Source organism: Spodoptera frugiperda, chromosome 13, assembly GCF_023101765.2.
Source record: "Spodoptera frugiperda isolate SF20-4 chromosome 13, AGI-APGP_CSIRO_Sfru_2.0, whole genome shotgun sequence".
Classification (NCBI taxonomy): domain Eukaryota; kingdom Metazoa; phylum Arthropoda; class Insecta; order Lepidoptera; family Noctuidae; genus Spodoptera; species Spodoptera frugiperda.
In genome coordinates this window covers 9,847,528-9,870,100 of record NC_064224.1, presented here as the reverse complement: position 1 = coordinate 9,870,100, position 22,573 = coordinate 9,847,528, and the positions used below count along the sequence as shown (strand labels likewise).

The 22,573-nt window shown below is 37.3% G+C and overlaps 2 protein-coding genes across 6 annotated transcripts in view; one reads left to right on the top strand and one right to left on the bottom strand.

The window, feature by feature from the left end:
- The first annotated feature begins 538 nt into the window (after window positions 1-538).
- On the top strand, window positions 539-6,534 carry LOC118270583 (uncharacterized). Its single transcript, XM_035586215.2, has 6 exons — window positions 539-1,965; window positions 2,521-2,650; window positions 4,022-4,235; window positions 4,720-5,195; window positions 5,659-5,775; window positions 6,364-6,534. Exons 1-6 carry the CDS (start codon window positions 644-646, stop codon window positions 6,424-6,426), a joined length of 2,322 nt encoding a protein of 773 aa, XP_035442108.2. The 5' UTR covers window positions 539-643; the 3' UTR covers window positions 6,427-6,534.
- A 643-nt stretch (window positions 6,535-7,177) lies between these two features.
- LOC118270582 (ABC transporter G family member 20) overlaps window positions 7,178-22,573 on the bottom strand; it is a 106,888-nt gene continuing 91,492 nt past the window's right edge. For 3 of the 5 annotated variants that reach the window (XM_035586211.2, XM_035586214.2, XM_035586212.2), the window contains 10 exons: window positions 20,837-21,038; window positions 18,724-18,838; window positions 12,868-13,079; window positions 12,533-12,592; window positions 12,157-12,312; window positions 11,520-11,751; window positions 11,036-11,160; window positions 10,614-10,738; window positions 10,094-10,338; window positions 7,178-9,291 (listed from right to left, as the gene is read on the bottom strand). In XM_035586211.2, the coding sequence (XP_035442104.1) occupies window positions 8,969-9,291; window positions 10,094-10,338; window positions 10,614-10,738; window positions 11,036-11,160; window positions 11,520-11,751; window positions 12,157-12,312; window positions 12,533-12,592; window positions 12,868-13,079; window positions 18,724-18,838; window positions 20,837-21,038 (1,795 nt within the window). In that variant the 3' untranslated portion in view covers window positions 7,178-8,968. The remainder of the gene's footprint in view (window positions 9,292-10,093; window positions 10,339-10,613; window positions 10,739-11,035; window positions 11,161-11,519; window positions 11,752-12,156; window positions 12,313-12,532; window positions 12,593-12,867; window positions 13,080-18,723; window positions 18,839-20,836; window positions 21,039-22,573) is intronic. The other 2 variants (XM_035586213.2, XM_050698113.1) reach the window with 1 other exon arrangement.

The window sequence follows — 22,573 nt, the reverse complement described above, 5'->3', positions numbered from 1 at the left end:
TAGGGCAACATTTTAGGGTTTCAAGGAAATGAATTTTACCCAAATTAATGGAATTTTGTTAACGTTATTTATTTCATAAAATTTTGCTTATCCTTTGTGGATGGAGGTAATAACATAATTATTATTAAAATAATAAAAAAATGCAGTTAGTGAGTTTTATATCATAGTTGAAAGTTTTATTCAGTTAAATTATTTCGAATTTCCGAATCGAATCGAAATCGAAATATTTAAAATTCAATAATAAAATCATATTACATATTGCTTTGACGATATATTTACTTAATTTAATTTTTTTCTGCTTAATTTTCAAGGAATAAATAATACCTATACGACTATTTGACGCAACTGAATGATATCACAAGTTTATGTCATATAAATCAATAACAATTAAAACTATATGGTTACTACGAATATAAATTTTATTCTCACTACTTTTGTCAAATCGAAGTAGTCTTCCAATGAAGAAATACGAATAAATAACGGGGAACTTATTAATTTTTACGCGACCACCCCAAAATAATGTCACATTCCCAAATGTCATGTGTTGAGCTGTCAAAATTCAAAATAACCAAAAACACCATGTGCGTTGAAACGACACACGGTGTTTGATCTGAAAATAGTTGCTGTAAGTGATTATAGTGCGATGGATTACGTAGTAGGAAGCGTGGCAGCCTTAATTACCGGTAACGTGACACCACATCGTCCCACACGACTCAACAAGATAGCATTAACGCCAACAAAACACCAACCTTCACCGAACGTTACTCCAAAGAGTGAGTTTGTCGACGATAGATCCATATTTCTTTCACCAAGTATGCAGAAAAAGAAGGCTATAGTCAAGAAGTCGCCGAAGAGGATATTCGAGAATCCAGATTTAGATGTAACTGAGAATGGTGAAGGAAATCCGAGTCTTTCTAGTCCTAAGGCTGACAAGGTGAAGAAACATTTGAAGGAGGATTTAGAAGGTAGTGGCGCTGCTACTGTTCCGAAGTCACCTAAAAGTAAAGGTAAGAAAAGAGAATCAACAGCACAAGAGGAAAATAATGAAAATGTAATTGATCAAGTTAGTAATCAAAATACACCTAAGAAGAAGAAAAAGAAACAGGCCTCTGAATCAGATCAGGCAGAGGCAGCAACACAACCTACAGAGAATGTAACCAATGAGGTCACAGCCCCTGTAGCCAAAAGCCCTAAAAAGAATAAACAAAGACGTAAATCAGTCGCAGAACCTGACAGTAATAAAGAAAATGATAACACTGAACAAGTAATCGAACCACAAACCACAAACAGCCCAAAAAAACAAAATAATAAAGAAGTTAAACCAGAAACAGCAGAAAAAACTCCAGAAACAACAGAATCAAATACAAACACACCTAAAAAGAAAAATAGGAAACGCAAGAAGAAATCAAAAGCACAAACTGCAGCAGACAGTAGTGAGAACAAAGAAGTAGAGAAAACAGATACTTCTGAAGCAGCTACAGAAGAAAAAGTCAAGGAAACAAGTGAGAATGAACCTAAAAAATCAAAAAAGAAGAATAAGAAAAAGAAATCCAAAGCACAGAAGACAGTAGAAGAAAAAATGGAAGTAGATGAAGAGAAACCAGAGGAGAGTGACAATGAAGAAGAATCAAGTACAACAGTCAACCCAAATGCTATAACTGACAAAGATTCAGACTCTGAACATGATTCCGATGACGACATAGACTCGGAGAATGAGGAAATTAACAAAAAGGTTCTTGAAGCAGAGAAACAAGATAGTTCTGATGAGGAGGAAGAAGAAGAAAAACCTCAGAAAGGAGAAAAGAAGAAAGTGGAGAAAGTGAATGCAGAAGAGAGTGGAGTTGAGAGGAATACAGAGGATGAGATTAAGAGGACTCTGTTTGTAGGCAATGTACCATTCAGTGCCAAAGTTAAGAAGGAAGTGAAGAAGATATTTAGTAAACATGGACAGATAGAAACTATTAGGTAAGGATGTATCTAATATATAAAATTCTCGTGTCACAGTTTTCGTTGCCATACTCCTCCGAAACGGCTTGACCGATTTTAATGAAATTTTTTGTGCTTATCCGGTATCTATGAGAATCGGCCAACATCTATTTTTCATCCCCACTTTTTTTCCACGGACGAAGTCGCGGGCTGAAGCTAGTTCTTTCATAAATAAAAGTAACAAGCTCTTCAGTAGTGTGAATATAAAAATATTTTAATGTTGACTAAAAAAATATTTAATTACTTAACTAAATGAAATTTTTCATTAACTCAAGAAAAGGTAGGCAGCGCGACGTCGCACAGTGATTCATCCTTCCAGTGTTGAATTGGAGCTGAACGCTGTTTCACATTTGCTTGTCATTTTCATCTGAAAGGTTTCATTGTTTCTTAAAACATGAAGAGTACCTATCTACTGTAGATTAATCTAGTTTTAACCGAAAATGCGTCAAAAGACATTGCAATAATTACATTATTTTGATTTAATATCAAAGTATAGTGCTGAACTATAATTATAAATGTACCTTTGTGTTCCAGGATCCGCACAGTCCCCATAAAGGATGGCCGCTACACCCCCAAGCTGGCATTGATCAAACACGAGCTGCATCCCGAGAGGACTACCGTCAATGTCTATATCAAGTACGCCAGTGAGGAGTCTGTTGAGAAGGTCCGTTGTATTTTATTTGAAACTAGAATTAATTTTATATTCACATGTTCTAGACATTGAATATGTAACTATCATGTTTTAGATTAGAGTCTTTGCAAGATTTCCACATTTGAGTTTGCCGCATCTATAGGCCGTAGGTCCATAATATGCAATTTTTTCCTATTATTATAATTTGCAATCAGTCTAGTAGACTATAATCAAATGTTTGGTAGTATTTAGGAAGGCAGCGGCCTTAACTCACCAAAAATCCTAAATACTACCAAAAGTTTGTGTTTTTCTGTTTCATTATGACATTATTTTTGCACAACTGCACCACACAGCTACTGTGACCGTGCGTCTACACGGTTGGTGTGGTGGCTGGGCAACAGGCTGCGGTTAGAGAATACAATCCCGGGATCCCGAATCTCGGGATCCCGGGATCCCGGCCGTTTTCTTGTCCCGAAAATCCCGGGACTGTACTTGGCTAATCTCGGGATTTTTAGGATTTCCATAAACAGGTTTGAAACAGTTTGCATTCCGTAGTCCATTGCGCCATCTTGCCTAGATTATATTCAAAGCATTTGTGATAGGTAGGATATACTATACAATACATACATACAATACATTCATACTTCAAAGGTACAGCCCTAATACATTAAAGGAAAAGTTACAGCTGGAAATTGATAAGAGTATGAATTCCCCAGATCCTAAAGTACAAATACAAAATAAATCAGGGTTGGCAAATAGGATTAGACGTGAAATGAGCCTGTTCGAAAATGGAGGAACTCGTGGATATCACTTAGAAATAGCAAATAAATATCTAATGTCTATTCCTCCAACCAGCGTAGAACCTGAGCGAGCGTTTTCAGCTGCTGCTTATATTGGCAATAAACTACGAAGCAGGCTTGGAAGTGAAACGTTGGATGCTTTGATATTCCTGCGATTGTATTTTCGAAATTCTAATTAGTTTTGTTGTGTTGTCTTTTAAATTTCTTGCAAAAGTATTTTGATTGTTTTGTCAATTTTCGTTTCGTACTGTATTGTGTTGTGATGTGATTTATATTGTGCAACGATATTAAAATCATTTTTTTGAGATAACTCAAGTTCTGTTTTCATTTGAGCCCAATTAGAAACCACAAAGTCTAATCCCGGGATAGCCCCGGGATCCCGGGATTACACATTTAAAATCCCGTAATCCCGGGATTGAAAAACATGCTCGGGATTGTATTCTCTAGCTGCGGTGCAACATGTAGCGGGTTGGTTGTGTTCTTTCGGGTCTGGAAGTCATTTCCATTTCAAACGGATCCACGAAACAGGAGAAAATCCTAGTGATTATAAAAGAAAGATTAAAAAAACAATCTTAAACTTAACCACATTTCTCTAATTCTCCAGGCATTAGTAGAGAACAACACGGTACTAAACGACCACCACCTGCGAGTCTCCCGGAGCAGCAGCACGGGAGCTGAGCACGACCCCAAGTGCTCCATCTTCATCGGGAACCTGCCGTTTGCTATGGAAGACGAAGCTTTGAGGGCCAAGTTTGAGAAGTGCGGAGAGATTCACTCAGTCAGGATTGTCAGGGATAAGAAGACTAATGCGGGGAAAGGTGAGTTTTTTATTTATTGGTAAATGGTTTCATTGACAGTTTGTAGAATACCTATGATTTTTCGGCGAGACAGTGATAGTGATAAAATTGTACTTGAACCGTTTTGTAGACTACCATTACTTGCGGTTATTAAAAAATGATTTTTCAGTCATACTATACATACCACAAAATGATCCAAGTAAATCCACTCGGAATTTTTTCCAGTATTTTCCAAGCTAGTGCGAATTGAAGCCAGTTTATTTCTGTAAAAGCTGAATACCAAACAAAATCCACAACAAAGGATTGGGCTTAGGAATCACAAAGACTGCCTGTCTTTTGAAACGATCGCTATAGTTACGAGTGCAGGTTTAAAGTTACTTGCACTCCATTGACTAACAAGATTAATTGTTGATGTTGATATTTATGACATAAAGTTTCTTCCGTCTTAAATATTTTTCACTCAAAACGATTATTGATGTTTAATAAATTGATTAAATGTCTCCAGGTTTCGGCTACGTGAACTTCGAATCAAAAGATGGCGTAGAACTGGCTCTAGCATTAACAGAAGAAGATCTAACGGTAAAGAACAGAATACTACGCGTCAAACGGTGCACACAGGTCACTCACAAGAAGAAACCGGCTCAAACCGGTAACAACCAGAGTAACCAACCACAGAGAGGGTTCAGAGGTAACCAGGGACAGCAAAGAGGGAATTTTAGACCTGATAACCAGAGAAATGGCCCTCCAGCTCGCTTTAACCAGGGTAATAGACAAAATGGACCTCCCAGTCGTAATAATCAGGGCGATAGACAGAATGGACCTCCGAGTCGTAATAATCAGGGTAATAGACAGAGGAATGCTAGAGGGAATAATAATCAACAGGGAGGGTTCAACAAGTTTGGCGGGCAGAGGAATCAGGCGCAGAGTGAGGAGGGACATGATGGAGCACACAGGAGGATCATGAATAAGAGGAAGAGTCAGGTAAAATGATGTTATTTAAAATATTGTTTTGTTGATTTACGATAAAATTTACTGTGGTTTCGACACCTTTTTTTAAACTTTTCCCAACAATCTGTGAATCACAGAAAGAGATGTTCCTCTGACTGCCTCGTTGGTCGAGTGGTCGCAAGTGCGACTGCCGAACAAGGGGTCTCGGGTTCGATTCCCGGGTCGGGCAAAGTATTACTGTGGTGTTTTCGGTTTTTCGAAAATTTCTCAGTAGTAGCACGGAGTCTGGAAATGTGCCCGGTATATGGCAATAGGCTCACCACCTATTACATGGGACTTATAACATAAATTGTGAAAAGTGGGTGTACACACTGGCATTAATTACGTGCCATAATGTGCACCTCTGCCTACCCCTTCGGGAATTAAAGGCGTGACGATATGTATGTATGTATGTATGTATGGAGTTTTGCTAATTTATTACATTGTATGTTTTCAGGAGGGAGCGGGAGGTGGTGAAGGGCCTCCCAACAAGAGGCCGAGGGACCAGAGTCAGCCTAACAAAGAAAAGAAACCCAGAAAGGAATTCGTCGGTATGACGGCTGAAAAGAAAAAGGTTAGTTACTTAATTTTTTGTAAATAATTTTAGGTATTGAACGAGACATGATTTTGTTTCGAATACCGATTTGGGTATCGAACCTGGAATTTCCTATACTCGACTGTTATTTTCTGTCTCATTGGTCAAGTGGTCGCAAATGCGACTGCGCCGGACAAGGGGTCTCGGGTTCGATACCCGGGTCGGGCAAAGTAAAACGGAGTCTGGAATTGTGCTCAGTATATGGCAACAGGGTCACCCCCTATTACATGGGACTTTTAACTCACATTGTGAAAAGTGCGTGTACATTATATAACGGCATTACATGCCGTAATGTGCACATCTGCATACCCCTTCGGGGATAAAAGGCGTAACGTGGCATATATTTGATTGTATTATAATTTAATACTTAAGAAAGGTATTTTTTACTGTTTATAGACTTCTATTTTATCCATCGCAAGAGTAATTGCATAAAACCTATGTTCAACAGTGGATCTACAATATTTTTAACTACAAGATTCCTAGTTTGATCCTCAATTCGAGTACTTTGTTACTCATATATATTTTTCTTAGTTATAACTAATTCTAATGACACAACTTGTATTTCAGAAACGCAAGTTCGACAAAGGGCAGAAGAAAAAGAAGGCGTTGAGCGAGATATTAACGAAATAGTGTGATAGTAATAATTATGTGATGCGCTTCCGACTACTGTGACCGTGACGTATGTAACTTATTGTGTTATCATTATGTGCATTAAAGTAATGGACATTTTACTTTTAACATACGTTTTTCTTTTCAATTATTTTTTCTTTTCCATATCAGGTAAATGTAAGATAGTTGCTTGATTTTAGTAAGTGTGATTGATAAGTAAAATACTACTAGTCATTTTTTTGGGTTTTCGAAAAATTTCTGAGTAGTAGCACGAAAGCTGGTATAGTGCCCAGTATATGGCAATAGGCCTACTTATTACATGAGACTTATAACACGAGTGGTGAAAAGTCAGTGTAAAGTGTAAAGAGGCATTATGTGCCGTAATGTGCACCTCTGCCTACCCCTTCGGGGATAAAAGGTGTGACGTTACTTATGTGATTGCTAAGGTCTCAGTTTTAAGCTGTGGGTCTGGCAAGGTATTAATAGGTTTGCCATCGGTACATACTTAACTATAAAAATGCCTCTTCTGGTTTACTCACGTAAATTAATGGAGAAAATCTATACTAGGTCCGAGTCACAGAGGGACTCTTCTAGACAGACAGTAGGCTGCGTGACGTCGCCACGTCTGCGCACTGAAGAGTCTCTCTGGGACTCGAAACTAGTTGAGCTTTTCTCAATTAATTTACGTGAGGAATCCGTGATTTTTAATTAATTTATTATTTCTCACGATAGTTATTATAAAAACTCGTAAATGTAAATAAAAATACACGCATTATTTGGTACAGTATTTATTGTATAGTTGTCATTACAAAAATGTCAATGTTAGCAAAAATAATCACAGTCTGACACTTCTAAGATACAATAATTAATTATACACACAATCGATGCATTCGTAGCGACACCTAGCGACCGATTTACACAACTATTCGATGTTCCATTTGCTAAGCGACATCTATTATAGACAAAGTTCTAAAAAAAAGAATATTTTATACAAAACGCCACATATAACTTAAAATATTTAAAATCTAGACTATTTACCATTTCTAGACTCCGTAAAAACCTAACTTAACTGTACATCACTAATATCTATAAAATGATGTGACCATTAGTTATCATTTTGAATACCATAAAGTTTGTGTGTTGCCCTTTAAAAAAACAAGATGGCGCTGCCGTTTACTCAGCCATTATTATTATTATTTATCTCTGTTAAAATATAATATTCACACAGGTATATAACAGAGAGTAAATAAAAATAATAATGATTCAGTATTCAAAGATTGAACCAGTATTTTTTAATCCAAAAAGGTTTTTTTGAAAGTAGTTTCTTATACACCATTATTGTTTATGGCACCATCTTATTCTATGGTAACTCATTTATCAGGTATTTTCAACATTGAATGTCAAAATCTTACATTATAATGTCCCCTACCGATGATAGCGAGATTCCTGTGTTTATTTCGAGAAAATGTATTTTTTGAAATGGTAATAAAAATTTATCAAGTTAATGGCAACACCGGATAATATTTTTATGTAGGCAACACATGTTTGAAATATTCTACCGTTTTATTTGAAATGTGTTTGACAAATAATTGGAATATTCTCGAATTAAACACAAGAATAACTTGTTAATTCTAAAAAGCGTTGGACCAATCATTATTGCTAACATTCCCGCTAACCCTACACATTATATCTTGACACTAATGCATAAATATAGGCTACTATTTACATTCCGACTAACAGTCAATTAGCTATAAGAACTAGGTCATAAAAAATCAGTTTTGTTCGATTTTTGAGCAAAATATAATAGAAAACAGAGGATATTAGGGCGAAAATCGTGTAGCACATTTTTCTTCAACGAACGCCATGTCATACAATTGAAAAATTGTACTAAATTATTATTTCTTCGTGATACCAATTTGTAATTTGAAAAATGTTGCATACACCACTTTAGCGAACACCCTCTAGTACTTTAGAAAAAGTGGACTACGCCTGCCATTCTAAATAAGACTCGAATAACACGACATAGAATACTTTTTCCAGTACATTAAAAAGTAAGTCGTACACTTTCGGTATTTGGTGGTAACAGACATAAGTGCGGTTTAGGTATTTCGATGAAACACCTATGTAGATTGTTTTTCCGAGCTAATATTTTTTGTATTTTTATTTGTTTTTCTATGTTCTTATAATAGTTTCGAGAGTGTACAACAAACTGACTCGTCTACCTTCACCGTTTAAATGAAGAAATATTTACTGACTATAAGGCGTGGTCCTGAACGTCTAATTCCTTCCTACCGTGAGCTTACAATCGTACCAAAACATTTACAAATGTAATCCACTATGTTTTTGTTCAGATTACGCATCAAATAATACAAAACAATTGTCAAAATAAAGTATAAAAATTATATATTTTTAAATTAACGGCTAACTCACGATAGTCGGGCAACCCCATTTAAATGCTATTCTTACATAACAGATACATTTAGAAAAATCTAAAGGACGGACTTTCGAAGTCGACACGACTTGCAAACAGCGGACTAATGCCTTGAGCGAGAGGGATGGCATCTTAATTTCTTTTGAACTTCAAAATGGTTAATGTGACGATTAGGAAGAGGGCGATCCAGGCTAGTGTTGAGACGAAGCCCATGTAGACCTCGGGGTCAGTGATGGGCCAGCCCCTGGTGAGGATGGACCGCAGCGAGTTGGTCGCGAGGGTCAGTGGTAGGCAGAGGGACACGTATCGGAGCACCCACGGCATACCCTCGATGGGCCAGATGACGCCACTGAGCAGTAGCGTCGGGTAGAAGGAGCCGAGCGCCAGCTGGATCGCGTTTCGCTCCAGCTCGCAAGCCGCTGATATCACGAACCCGAAGCACATGCCGCAGAGACCTGTAAATAAGATTTTACGTTTTAAAAACTTTATCATAATCATAATCAATCATAAAATATGTTAATGTCCTTAGTTGTTAACAATAAAACATAAAAATCCAAGATCCACGCCGTAAATGTAAATACGCATCATTAAAAACAATAAAAAAATATAATATTGTTTATAATCTGTGACTAACTATAATGATGGCAAAAACTACAACACGGCTGATGGCATTACCGCCATTGTAAAAAGAATTATTCGTCATATAACATAACAATTATAAATATTACAATTACATGTAATAATCTAATATTTAATGACTGCAAAAAGTTTTGTTCTAACATTAACTGGTCATTATGTGCATTAGGCCATTAAAATAATACAGACAGTGGTTTCTACAAGAAGGTAAATATGTAGGTATGTATGTTTTGAGGACACAAGGACCACGAGTGACGCAATTTATCAAGAATTTATCCAGCTTTGATAATCACCATCCATTACTGATCAAAAGCACACACCGCAGCAAGCAAGCAGACGTATCACCTGATGGTAAGCAATCGCCGCTGCCCATGGACACTTGAAACACCAGAAGCGTTACAAGTGCGTTGCTGGCCTTTTGGGGTTAGGAATTTAAGGGTTATTGGGGAATAGGGGATTGGGAAGATTACGAAGGGGGTTAATTCGGCCTCCGGTAACCTTACTCACACAACGCAAGAATTATTTCACGTCGGTTTTCGGTGAGACCGTGGTATCACTCCGGTCGAGCCGGCCCATTCTCCGGCTCTCCCACACTTAAAATAAAATATCAAGTACACTCACCTTGCAGCAAAGTCAACATGATGACAAACACGATGTTTCCGTTATTCTTGACTCCGAACACGGATATCATAAAGATGAGCACCAAGGCAGTCTGTCCACACATCACCACGAACTGTGTCACCACGTGGGAGAACAGGATCTCGCCGGGAGACACTCCAGCCACCCAGGACCTGTCCAGCAAACCTTCCATACGTTCCACGATCAGCGCTGATGATGTTAGGGCGACGGCTAAGAAGAATACGATTCTGGAAAGAAAGAAGGAAACGTTAGGAATTACCTAATTATGGAAACCACAAATCATGACTTTAAGTCTAGGTATGTATTTTTTGCAGAATTTTTGGGTGCCCATTACGCAAAGAAAAGTCTTAGATAAGATTCAGTACTAAGCCTAGCCGTCCAATATCTCTTTTGACTTTCTATTCCAATTTTCTCTATGATCATTCCTTAAGTCAATATAAATTTTAAAATTATCTTTTTATCATTCTAAAATTCAGTTTTAATCACAGAAGTTTTAACTTACGTCAGAATAACTCCCGGAGCTACGAAGTCGGTGAAGGATGGGTTCTTGTTGCCGTAGATAGGATCCATGAAGTCGATAGGGATGTCACCTAGCTTTGGATTGTATTCACATGTTTGCAGCAAGTCCTGGAATGAAGAACACAGAGAATTAGATCATGCAGAAGAATTATCTAGAAGGTTATTCTATTTAGTTGATGTTTTAGAATTAAATATGAAAAATACAGCTTTCCACTGCCTTGTGTACCTATATCTTTTTAGAAAAAATGCTGATATAGTTTTATGACGTTAAGGCTGAAATATAGCAGTGAAGGAATCCCCTAGTAGACCTAAATAGAGGATTGTAAGCCGTCAAACTGAGAAACTCGAACATTTCTCGATATCCCTTTCTTAATGATCCCAAGAACATGTAAGAATAGTTTGTACCTTAGCGAAGTCCCTGTATGAGAACTGTATGTCCCTGTTGAGCATGAGTCCGATCTGCTGGTTGGACATGTCGAGCCACACTTGTACTTCCGAAGACGTGATGGTTTCGTTGTCAGCAGTGTCAGCTGTTGGTAGAACAAACTCATTAAGGAGCTGTTAAGAAAATTATGAAACTATCTTAACTTATATTATTATAGGCGGGTGCAATAATGGACTGTATTGACAAGGACATGAAGGATTTACTGAAAATTCTTCTTTATCGGAAAAGTCTACTTGAGTAGCCTACGCGACGCATCTGCGCATGCTGCTCATGATGAAGAGTCTGTGACTCGAAACTATTAGAGCTTTTCTGCATTTGTTTGTTAATTTAATATGTCTCACGATAGTTATTACAAAAATATAAGCCTAAGTTACTGAGCTAGATCTTCAACTTCTCACAAATATTGCGGATATTTTTCTTGGTCAATAGTTGGAAATCACTCACCCAAAGCCAGTCTCGCTACAAGAGAGTCAGTATAATTCTCGTTGAAGTAGAGCGCTCCCCAGGCCTCCCCGTCCTCGACCGCTTTCAGGGCGTCCGTAAGGTTCGCATAGTACTCCTTTATCGTATGATTGTTCAGATTATCCAGGTATCGACACGATAGGTTCTTCATTGAGCAGGACGAGTTATACGGACAGTAGCCATCGATAATGCGGACGTCGTCGTTTACAATAGCCTGGAAGAAGAAAATGAAGATTTTGTTAAGTCAGTCAGTAAGCAAAAGTTGTGTTTGTATTTACATGTTTTTTTTCCGAAATGACTCTTCTTTAAAGGGTGCAGACCACTTTGTAGTGGCCTAATAATTCTTTTCAGTCATTAAAACCTTTGCGATCTCATGTGTGATTCTTCTTTTCTAAGTATGAAGAAGGTTCTCATTTAAGCCTCATCCGTTTTTTTTTTTATGGAATAGGTGGCAAACGAGCAAACGAGTCACCTGATGGTAAGCGATCAGCGCCGCATCCATCAGCCCATTATTAGTTAGTAATCTATTAAGCTTCTTGAATTGACCTATTATCATGGAATCACGATCTTGCCACAATGGAAATTGAAGAGTAAAATATGAAGCTGTCAGTAGACTCACCAGTTTCAGTCCACTAGGATCCCTTCCAATGGCCAGACAGAACAGAATGACTTGCATGACAGGTAACACGAAGATGAACAGCATCACACCAATGTTTCGCCACATCCTGAGGAAGTTCTTCTGGATCAACGCCTTTATCTTCCCGCGAGATGTAAACTGGAACAGAAGAATTATGTGATGTAGATTTTTTAAGAAGAATTGAGGTTGTTAGGTCGTCAGATGAAGTTCTACAAATGGGTCTTGTTTCGACAAAAATCAATCTCTTTCACCAGAAAATATGGTTCTTGAGATGCCAATATTTGGTGATTCTTTATAAATGAGAACAGCGACACTAAAATTACTTGAGTCTCTTGTTATTAATTAGCAGTATACTTACGTTTAGACAGTCTCCGCAGTCATCACAGTCGGGTGTCACGTCCGTTACCTTGCCAGGAATCTGGAATAGAAAAAGGAGTTTGATTAGTTCTGTTTAAGATCTTCAAGTTTAAGATGATGAAGAAGTAAGAAGAAACGAATAATTCTTTACAATATATGTTTTTAAAACTCTCTTTTAGATCTCACTTTCCAAGAACTTTTTTTTTTTAAAACGTTGCCCCACATTATGATTTTCTCCTGTGTCGTGGGTGCGTTTACAAACATACAAGTTACCGTGCACACACATTTAAATCCAATAACTTCTGACTCTTCTACCAAAAATCAAGACCAACTCACATCTCCATTCGACCCTGCACCATGGTCTACGATGAGCACTTCCTTGCTCTGATGGAACACCAGACCCACGACTTGAGCATCCTCAGCCGCGTAGGGAGCTTCCTCTCTCTTGGACATTTTGTTCAGTCCCAGGGCTCCTCCGGTCACATTCAGCTCAACCACTTGGTTGGCCTGGCCTGGAAGAGAAACGGTTTGTTGGGTATGTTGGTCCACTGAAAGGAAGAAGGTTCTTGTTTAGTGTGTGATAGATAGGATAGTGGGATGAAGAAAATGGCGGTGGTGTTGTACGAGGTTCTAGAATAAAAGAAGTAAATTTAAGAGCAGATAAGAGAAGAAGAATAGTGATAAATAAATAACATAACTGTAAAGAGTTTTGTGCAGTGTAACAACATTTAAAATAACATCGGGTCTATATAACAATGCGTGGTATGACGCTAAGCGGTTGATACAATAAAGAGGACTTCATATGTCTCTTCGCTTGCATGTAAAATGCAATAATTTTGAATCTTTTTATTGCCTTTCATTCTATTTCTATTGCCTTTGCCCGGCAGTGGGAGGATCATAACTGAAATCTAATCTAATCTGATGATTCTACCTGATACCCAGTGAAACCAGAAGAAAGAGAAATGAATCTACACAAGAACAACTAAAAACTATGCTCAAATGACCGTAAAACCGTTGTGGTATGCAAAATGCTCCATGAACACAAGCTATCATGCTGTTTTTATAGGAAGAAATTGTTTACCACGAGCATTCAGGTAGAAAATAAACATTTCTTTGTGACTTCGACGGAGAGAGTGCTACACGTGATGACGCGACGCTCGGACACGTGCAATTAAGTAAATAATGTGATTCCTGCTGCGTTTAGTAGGTTACTCGATGCAAACTGCTCGTGTCTAACCGATTAAGTTGATAAAGTTCATGAAATGTTACCGAATTGGTTTATAGTGGAACCAGCTCTTATAAATGATATTTATTTTTGTAAATAGGTTACAAAGTAGCTCTTTTACACGTTAATCTCTTAAATAACTAGATGAGGCCGGCATTTCCTATCGGACTACTCTGAGAAGAAATTCCGAAACAAACTCAGAGGTAAAGTATAGTTTGCTTTATATAATTGTATTTGTTTTATTTACCCATGCCATATTTATGTGGTTAGATATTTTTTGGTAAGTATTAGGGTTTTTAAACTAAAATATTATGTAGAATATGTTTGGTTATGGTTACTACTTAAAAACATAAAGTATAAGACACAAATCGCTCAAAGTCAAAGCACTTATTTCAATAAATCCTTAATTAGGCTCTTTTAAAACTTCAAATTAAATAGTTCATCAGTCTGTCTGTCAGTGAAGCTAGGCGCTACTATCACAAATAATTTTATTAAACATCAATTTTCTAAAGCAAGATAGCTCTTGCTTTCTTGCTTGATGTCAGCTAGCGCTGAGATCCTCTTTATCCTTAAACGACTGCAAAATTACCCATATACAGGTCCCAACAACACTGCCATACGCCACCGTCTTTACAATTTACCTATTATCTAAATTAATAAACATCATTAGACAATTCTGCAATGAACAGGTCCAAACAATGGTTCAATGGCCTTGGCTCAACAATTTTCCACTGACACGTAGCTATCTACCCAGTACATGCACTACGCAACTGATCGTTACGACTTAATTATTGCCTTCGAGATGTGAGCTAATCCCTCTCAGTGTAATGAGAGTCACGCCATTTTTTCTTGGCCATTTGGTCAAGTAAACAACTGCTTGGTCCACTTAGGGACGTTGTGTAATACTGCCTTGTGTAAACGAAATTAATTCTTATTCACTTTCTGCCTATAGCGGTTGTGGTACTCAACTCTTCATGATTTATACTACACGTTGACTTTTCTTAAGAATCAATACCTACTCACGAAGGGACTCGTTCAGTATTGAATTAACTGCTGTAGTCAGAGACATTTAACACATTGAACGCCGTGGTGGTCACCGGTGACCGACGTTAGCGGAGGATTTGCCTTCAACAGTTTTCTATTGGCAGTCAAAGACTCAATGATTACTTAAACTATTCCATAGTAAAATTTGTTCCGAAAACAACTACTAAGGACGGGGTTAAGTTACCATTAAATGACTGAGTACAGCGGTAAGAGACTTTTCTTTCTTATGATCTTGTCTCTTTATAATTTTATATCATGTACCTCTTTTCAGTTGATTTGCCTAGGAGCACATTAACTACTTAGGTACCTAAGTACTTAGGCAAATCGATGTTGTTTATAGACCTAATACAAATACCTAGTAAGATGATGACTAACTTCTTGAATACTTAGTGAATGGTAGGTTTTTTGTATTCAAATGAGTACTACCATCAATAACCTGCTTATTTGCTTATTATGGCAAGACTAATGGCCCCGCACTATTAGCCGATGACATCTCTATTCATTGCCGCATACTCGGCGACAACTGAATACCGAATACTATCCGTTGAAGTAATTCATTTGTCAACTTTGTTGTTAAATATATTATTCACTATTAAAGTGGTAGAAAGGACAGGTATAAGAGATATGCATTATGTAGGTACCACGTGTCTGTACACGAGGTTTTAGAATTTTATTATTGTGAAGTATGTTTTTATTTATTGATACTGAGAAATGAGGGGAATTTAGAATATAAAAAGGCTTTAATGTGAAGTTAAATATAAATAGACGAGGCAGGAATAAAAACATAAGGCAAAAAGCGATAAACTGCCGTAAAGATCGAAGATGTCTTCCTACATTTGTATTCATTAGACGCATCAATTACTAGGTAAAAACTACTCAATAAATACGTATAAATTGTGTAATTCTTATGAATAATTCGTGGAACCTTGACAGCGCACCTTTGACCCACTGTCTCGAGATGAGTAAGTAAATAAAACAGTTTATGTCGAAAATAATTGGTCGAACAATAGTTTGTGCCAGTTGCGTCGGACCTTGCATTGTGTATCGGTTTCGTAAGGCCGCGCCGACACGCAATGTATTGCCATTCCTCGGCCGGCGGCTAGGGATGTGCGTGCTAAGGCCGAGTATTCGGCAGATTGCGGAACCCAGAAGTTGTGAGCAAAATTTCACTAGGTATCCATACCTTTACATGTATAAACAGTATATGGGTATTCAGGATCGGGATAGTAACAGGTACAGTTAGTAATAAGATACCTTTGCAAGAAGATAAAAATGGATAGTTTTACTTCAAGTAGATAATAAGGAAATATAACAGACTTCTATTCTGTGGGTATCTGTATTTGTGTTGAGAGTCATATATATCTGTATTCAGGTTGAGAGTCATATAAAAAATCTTTAAATTAATCGTAGTATTTGAGTGGATATTTAATAATATCGCACGAATTTTGGAAGTAAAAATATTCGGCTAAAATTTGGTTAATGTGAGATGAGGTAGGTGGGTTCTTTACGAGTATTCATCATACAAAGAAGTCACCCCATCTCTAGTCCTACGTACTATTTTCTAGTCTAGCAAATAAATAATTTTGCAATATCCCTACAATTTACATAACGTAAAATATCTAGATTGCGATAGAAATGCGTATTGTTTTGCAAGTTTCTTGAATTTTTGATTTATGATTATTATATAAAAATGGTGTTCAAGAAATAACGTTACGTCGTGACCTGACTTATATACAAGTTCATATATTACATGACCTTCGCAATATTTCTCCCGCCTTGGGCGAGGCGAGAAGGAGTATCAGACTCTTATTGACTAAAAACCACCCCGTTCCTACTCCTGCTTTTGGAGCCGGAGCCCCGGTAACCCGCTAGGTAGTCCGCAGGTCCGGAGGCGTTACCCCCTGTCTATCGTTTCTAAGAATTAAATGTATTATGTACCAAGTAACAATATGGAATATTAGGTAAGTTATACAACTCATGTATTGTACTTATAATTATGTTTATACCTCAAACAGGTGATTCAAATAGTCATTAACGTTTTACGATCTCCTCATAATACGTTGCGTACTAATAAACAGCTTATATTTAAATTAGGCAACAGCTGGACTATTGTATATAATTTTGCAATGAACAAGTGGACAGGTCGATTTCAGCCATAGATATTTTATCATTATAATTGTATGATCAAGTCTTTCCTTCTTTTTTCTACATTATTTTCGTCAGTTATGTTAAAATTCCCTTGCAATAGGGTATGCCCCTGTACTTTCCTTTTGAGTAATTAGTGCTACATTCATTATGAACTACCTGTCCCATAAACCTATCCTATGGTATTAAAAAACACTAGCTACTTCCGAGCGGTTTCACCCGCTCTGCTCGCCACCTATTGAACGTAACGTAATGTTTTATAACCTATATCCTTCCTCGATAAGTGGACTATCCAACCCAAAAAATATTTTCAAAATCAGACCCCTAGTTCCGGAGATTACAATTAATTTGAATACTAAGAAAAAACAATTTACAACATGACGACAAAGATTATGAAAGTAAAGTGAACAATAAACACATGTTAGAATAGTGTACATAACAAAATACGATAATGTTTTACTACGCAATACCGTTTATGATCATGCGCATGTACATTGTACAGCGTAAGGCTCCGATAGTTAGCGCTCGTGAAAACGTGCAGCTGAAATGTTGCAGTTTCAGTCGGATCGTGACTAGTTTCAGGCAGACAGAATAACTGTTGATAAAGTTCAGTTTTATAAAGTAGGACATATCCTACTAATATTATAAATGCGACAGTTTGTTACTCCTTTACGTCAAAACGGCTGAAGGGATCGAGATGAAACTTGAATCAGGGTTAGATTATTGTCTGAAATAACACATAAGATTTCCACAGCCGTTGGAAGAAGTAGGGGAGACATTTTGTGTGCATTTTTGACCCCCAAAATTATAAAAAAATTTGGAACAAATGATTTAAGACTTATATGCGAGGCCCACCCTTTTTTTTTGAGTTCCATATAGAGGACAAAAATGTTTAATTTGCTATACCAAGAACAATGACAAAATTAAGATTTTCGTATAAGATATACCTAATTTAATTTTATAAATAATGTTTTTATTTAATCCTTACATTATCGAGTCAATCACCGGAGTTTTGACTTTCAAAATGATTCAGCGAATAAAAATGTTTAATAAATACTACCTACTAAAAAAAAAAATGTCGGAAAGTCATTGATTATATTATAATTATAATTACAAAGATCAACGGCCTGGTCAATGAATTGTTATAAAGTTATAACTAAACAATGTCTAAGTAAGGCCGAGTTCTCACCGGCTCATGTAAACATTAACAAGGATATCGTGTGAACACAGCTCTATTGTTTCCTCTGTTCCATTCATTCTGTGTTCTCCAGGTGAGAATCGGAATGTTTCAACGTTATTAGTTAAATTTCTAAATTAACTCTTACTGTTTATAGGATTAGAGTGTAAATTCGAGTGCAGTGAACTGTCTCATGTTGTTACAAGTCACGTGTCCGATTTATCGAGGATGGGAGAATCGTTCTTTGTAAAAAATGTGGTTAAAAGAGCCATTAGGCTCTAAGAATAATTTAAATACATTGTTTGTCGCAAACATATTATCTCAAAACATATCTAAAACACCTTTGGCTCAACAGAAATCAAGACAAGAGATTTATAAGACTTTAGGGACGTACCACGATTTTCTAGGCCACTAATAATAAACACTAACACCCTACTTTTGACCGGACTATAAAACCCTTCACGCTAAATCGTATTTCATAGACCTAAAAATTACTCCTCTAAGCAAAAATACAATTAAATAGACCTAAAAACTCCTCTAAGCAAAAATACAATAGACCTAAAATTCCTCTTATTTAATAGGAAGGCAGTTGAAGACCTACCTTGTTTCCTAGACAGCTTGAGGAAGACATCTTCGAGAGAGATGCAGCTGTACATCTGCAGTAGCGCCTGTGGCGACTCCTCAGCCAGGAGGCGACCGCTTCTCATCAGACCGATCTGGAAAGAGTTACAAATTGTTAGTCAGAGTGAAGAAGAATGCTTGGACATGCGACAATACTCTGTATAAAAGTAAATTATATTTTCTTATGGTATAAGCTGGTGAACGATCAGACGGATCACCTGATGGTAAGCAATCGCCGCCGCCCATGGACGCCCGAAACACCAGAGGCGTTACAAGTGCATTGCCAACCTTTTGGGGGCTAGGAATTTAAGGGTTGTTGGTAAATCGGGGATTGGGGAGGGAGGTCTCGGGTCTCCGGTTTTTTTTGTTACAATTTTTCCGTTTGAAAAGGTTTGTAGAGAAAAGCCCTCATGGGGGAAGCTGTAAGACATATTGTTAAAATATATATTATATTCAAGTGTATTTCCCGAAACTTTTTTATTCTTCTGTGGCTTCTAATAGTTCTGTTTATCCGATATTATGTATAAACATAGTATGCTAATGACATATAGTCGTGGAAACCAGTGAGCCTTGATTCGTCAGTTTTTATAAGAAAACAAGATTGTTCAAGGAAACTACATTCCGGAAACATTAAGAGGTTGCTCAAATTATATTTTAACTGGTATTACATCGTTTGGCATGTTTTTCTAGAAAGGGACTTTGGTATTATCTGAATATTGTAGAATTATATTCTTTAAAACCAGGTGTTAAGACTGTATGTGTATATTTCTATATGTTGTGTGTAAACGTAAACTCCTTGTTATGTGATTTTTCTGGCATTTTATGAAATATGGTCAAAAAGTATCTTTGAATTTTTCATATCCCTTTCTTTATCTTCATAGGGCAGAAGATCAGCGCCACCTATGATGAACACTCACAATAGAGTTAGATACTGTTGCGGTCCTGTTGGGATTTTGGTTTCCATGTGAGTTTATAAGGTGAAAAACATTGCTTGCATCATGTCTACGTCACGCTGGTTTTCCGTGAGGCGGTAGTATCAATGAGAGGGCCTAGTGTGAGAATATTTTATGACTTTCGGAGCTCTGATTGGCCAGCTCCAGTTGACTAACCAAAATGGCTAAACGCGGTAACATTTCGATCAAGTTTTAACTTAAAAAAGAAACTCGCACTAAGCCCTTAGTTCGAGTTGCCAAAACATGACTGTACCACGTGTAAAAAACGTGAAACGTGTAGTATATGTTTATTTAAGTACTTATTCGGAGAAAAGAAGCCATGACGTCATACATGGCAACACTAAAATACTCTCTACCTCTAGATATTTATCATCATAATGTGTTTAACGTCAGACAAAACACGTGTCATTGCAAGAGGACCTTCGAGGAAGATTAACAATTTTATACAAAATTTGCAAGTTTTTGCTATTATTGCCATCAATTGACAAGGAACAAAGTTGTCGCTGTAGTAAATAAATATCTACAGCCATTTATTGTTATTCGCTTTTATGAATATTGTATGTACAAAGTACCTGTACATAATATATGATAAACAAAATTGATAGGCTGATTGTACACGTGACTGCTGGTTGCTAATGGGCACGAGTTCAATCTTCAGGTCTTGCAAAAAATATTATCGTTTTTGGTTTCAGAATTTTTAGCTCCTGAACTCATGATATTTTATATGTATGAGTTCTTGAAATAAATTCATGTCCAAAATATGCGAGAACATGAAGAAAGTGTGGGAGAGCCATGCTTCGGCACGTATGGGCCAGCCCGATCGGAGTTATGTCCTGGCTTCACAGAAAACTGACGTGAAACAATGCTTGTGTTGTATTTCGTTATGTAAGTGAGGTTACCCAATTCCCAATCTTCCCAATCCCTGATTCCCCAACAACCCTTAAATTCCAAGCCCCCAAAAGGCCGGCAACGCACTTTAACGCCTCTGCTTACCATCAGGTGATCCTTCGGCTCATTTACCGGCTTATACAATAAAAAAGGAGCGCATAGAAAATTGTTGTTTCTCCTTTCATTTGTTTCCCCTATATAGCTTATAAAAGGTAGGAAGTGTTACAAAATTAAAAACAAAACGATACTCACACAATGCGCCTGCCTTGCTTCTTCAATATAATGTGTGGTGATGATGACGGTCTTGTCTCCGGAGCTGGTGATGCGCACGAGATGCGTCCAGATGGACTGACGCAGCAGTGGGTCCACTCCTACGGTCGGCTCGTCCAGGATCAGCAGCTCAGGGTCGTGCATCAGCGCCACAGCGAAGGAAACACGACGCTGTTGACCACCACTGGGGAAAGATGGAGCAAATTAATACATATACATACGTATTGGTATATTTTTGTTGATGTAGTGGTTTTCAGTACACTAATTCTTCCTAGGTAAAGGCGAAAGACGTAACGAGGTGGACCGACGTCAGAGAGAGTCGTGGGGAGCCAGTGGATGCAGGTGGCGGCTTGTCGTTCTACGTGGAGGACTAAAGGGAAGGCGTCTTCCAGCTGCTGGTGATGAAAGGCATAATTGTAGTTCATATTGTCACATACCCTCCTAACTATCTCCAGATACTAAATCATGGTGTGAAAGAAAGACATTAACAAACACTCTTTAGTATAATTATAACATAGTGACAATATGCTCCCCTTTTACATGGGTCTTATAACACAAATGCTGAAAAGTGTACATTGTATAGCGGAATTACGTGCTGTAATGTGCACCTCTGCCTACCCCTTCGGGGTGAAAGGTGTGAGCATATTTTCCTCAATTTCCTTGAGAAAACTACCAAACATAGCGTTCTTTTGTTTTTTAAGTGATTAATGGTCTTGTCACAAGATATTAACTAAAAGTATTTAGTTTATTACAAATCACCTTGGATTATTCCAGACAACAATACACCATCGATATTACACAATCGTCGAGTCGATCGTAACATCTTACTCAATCGATTCATTTCACTGTTATCTCTGGAAATAATCGATGTAATCGATTTCATTCATCTCAACGCCGCCGCGGGGCCGTGGTACCTAGTGTGTTATGCACAACGCATTCTGTCACGCACTGCTGACATAGATTGGGGAAATTATATTCTAAGTGATTTTTATTATAGAAAACTAGCAAACCCGGCGAACTCCGTTTCGCTACCAATGATTTGCCCTGTTTTCCTGTTGTTCCTTTAATTTTTTTTCCTGAATTTTCTTTGCTATAAACGCCTCACGGAGCCCGAGACTTTTCCAACAAATGCAAAAACGTAGAAATGGGTTCGTGCGTTCTGGAGGCATAGCGTCAGTAAGGAAAACCCTACTATTTTTTAAATTTTAGAATCGCTACAAAGTTACTTTATTTGAATGGTAGGATGTACGTAAAAATGTAAGCGCCATTTTTACCAGTAATGTTATGGGTAATGTAATTGCTTGCGTGTATACATATAGACATACATAGGTACACTAAACATAAATATCAGACTATATGCGGTTACTGATAATATTTTGACGATATATCTAAAAAACATTTAGCTTGACCCGGATATAATATAACGTCTTGTTTATGCAAGCATTCAGAATGCATAATGGTGACTATTTGATCGAATGAATGACCAACAACAAATAGCCTAAACTACGGGCAGGAATTACTTAAAACTTTCTCTCTAAGATACTTTTAATAACAAAATGATAACTACATAGCTACATAGAAATTAAATTAACGAGCGAATAATTACTACATAGGTACGTATAGCCAAAACCTTTATGAATCATTTCACTTGTAACAAACGTACTATAGATGTATGTATTGTATTATATACGTACATGTTACATAATAGCAATAAGATAA

Bases quoted from the DNA above. Each gene is read 5' to 3' on its own strand.
- LOC118270583 (XM_035586215.2), top strand. From the start codon at position 644: ATGGATTACGTAGTAGGAAGCGTGGCAGCCTTAATTACCGGTAACGTG. The intron at 2,651-4,021 runs GTCCGTTGTATT...CTAATTCTCCAG, and splicing joins GTGAGGAGTCTGTTGAGAAG to GCATTAGTAGAGAACAACAC. The intron at 5,776-6,363 runs GTTAGTTACTTA...CTTGTATTTCAG, and splicing joins TGACGGCTGAAAAGAAAAAG to AAACGCAAGTTCGACAAAGG.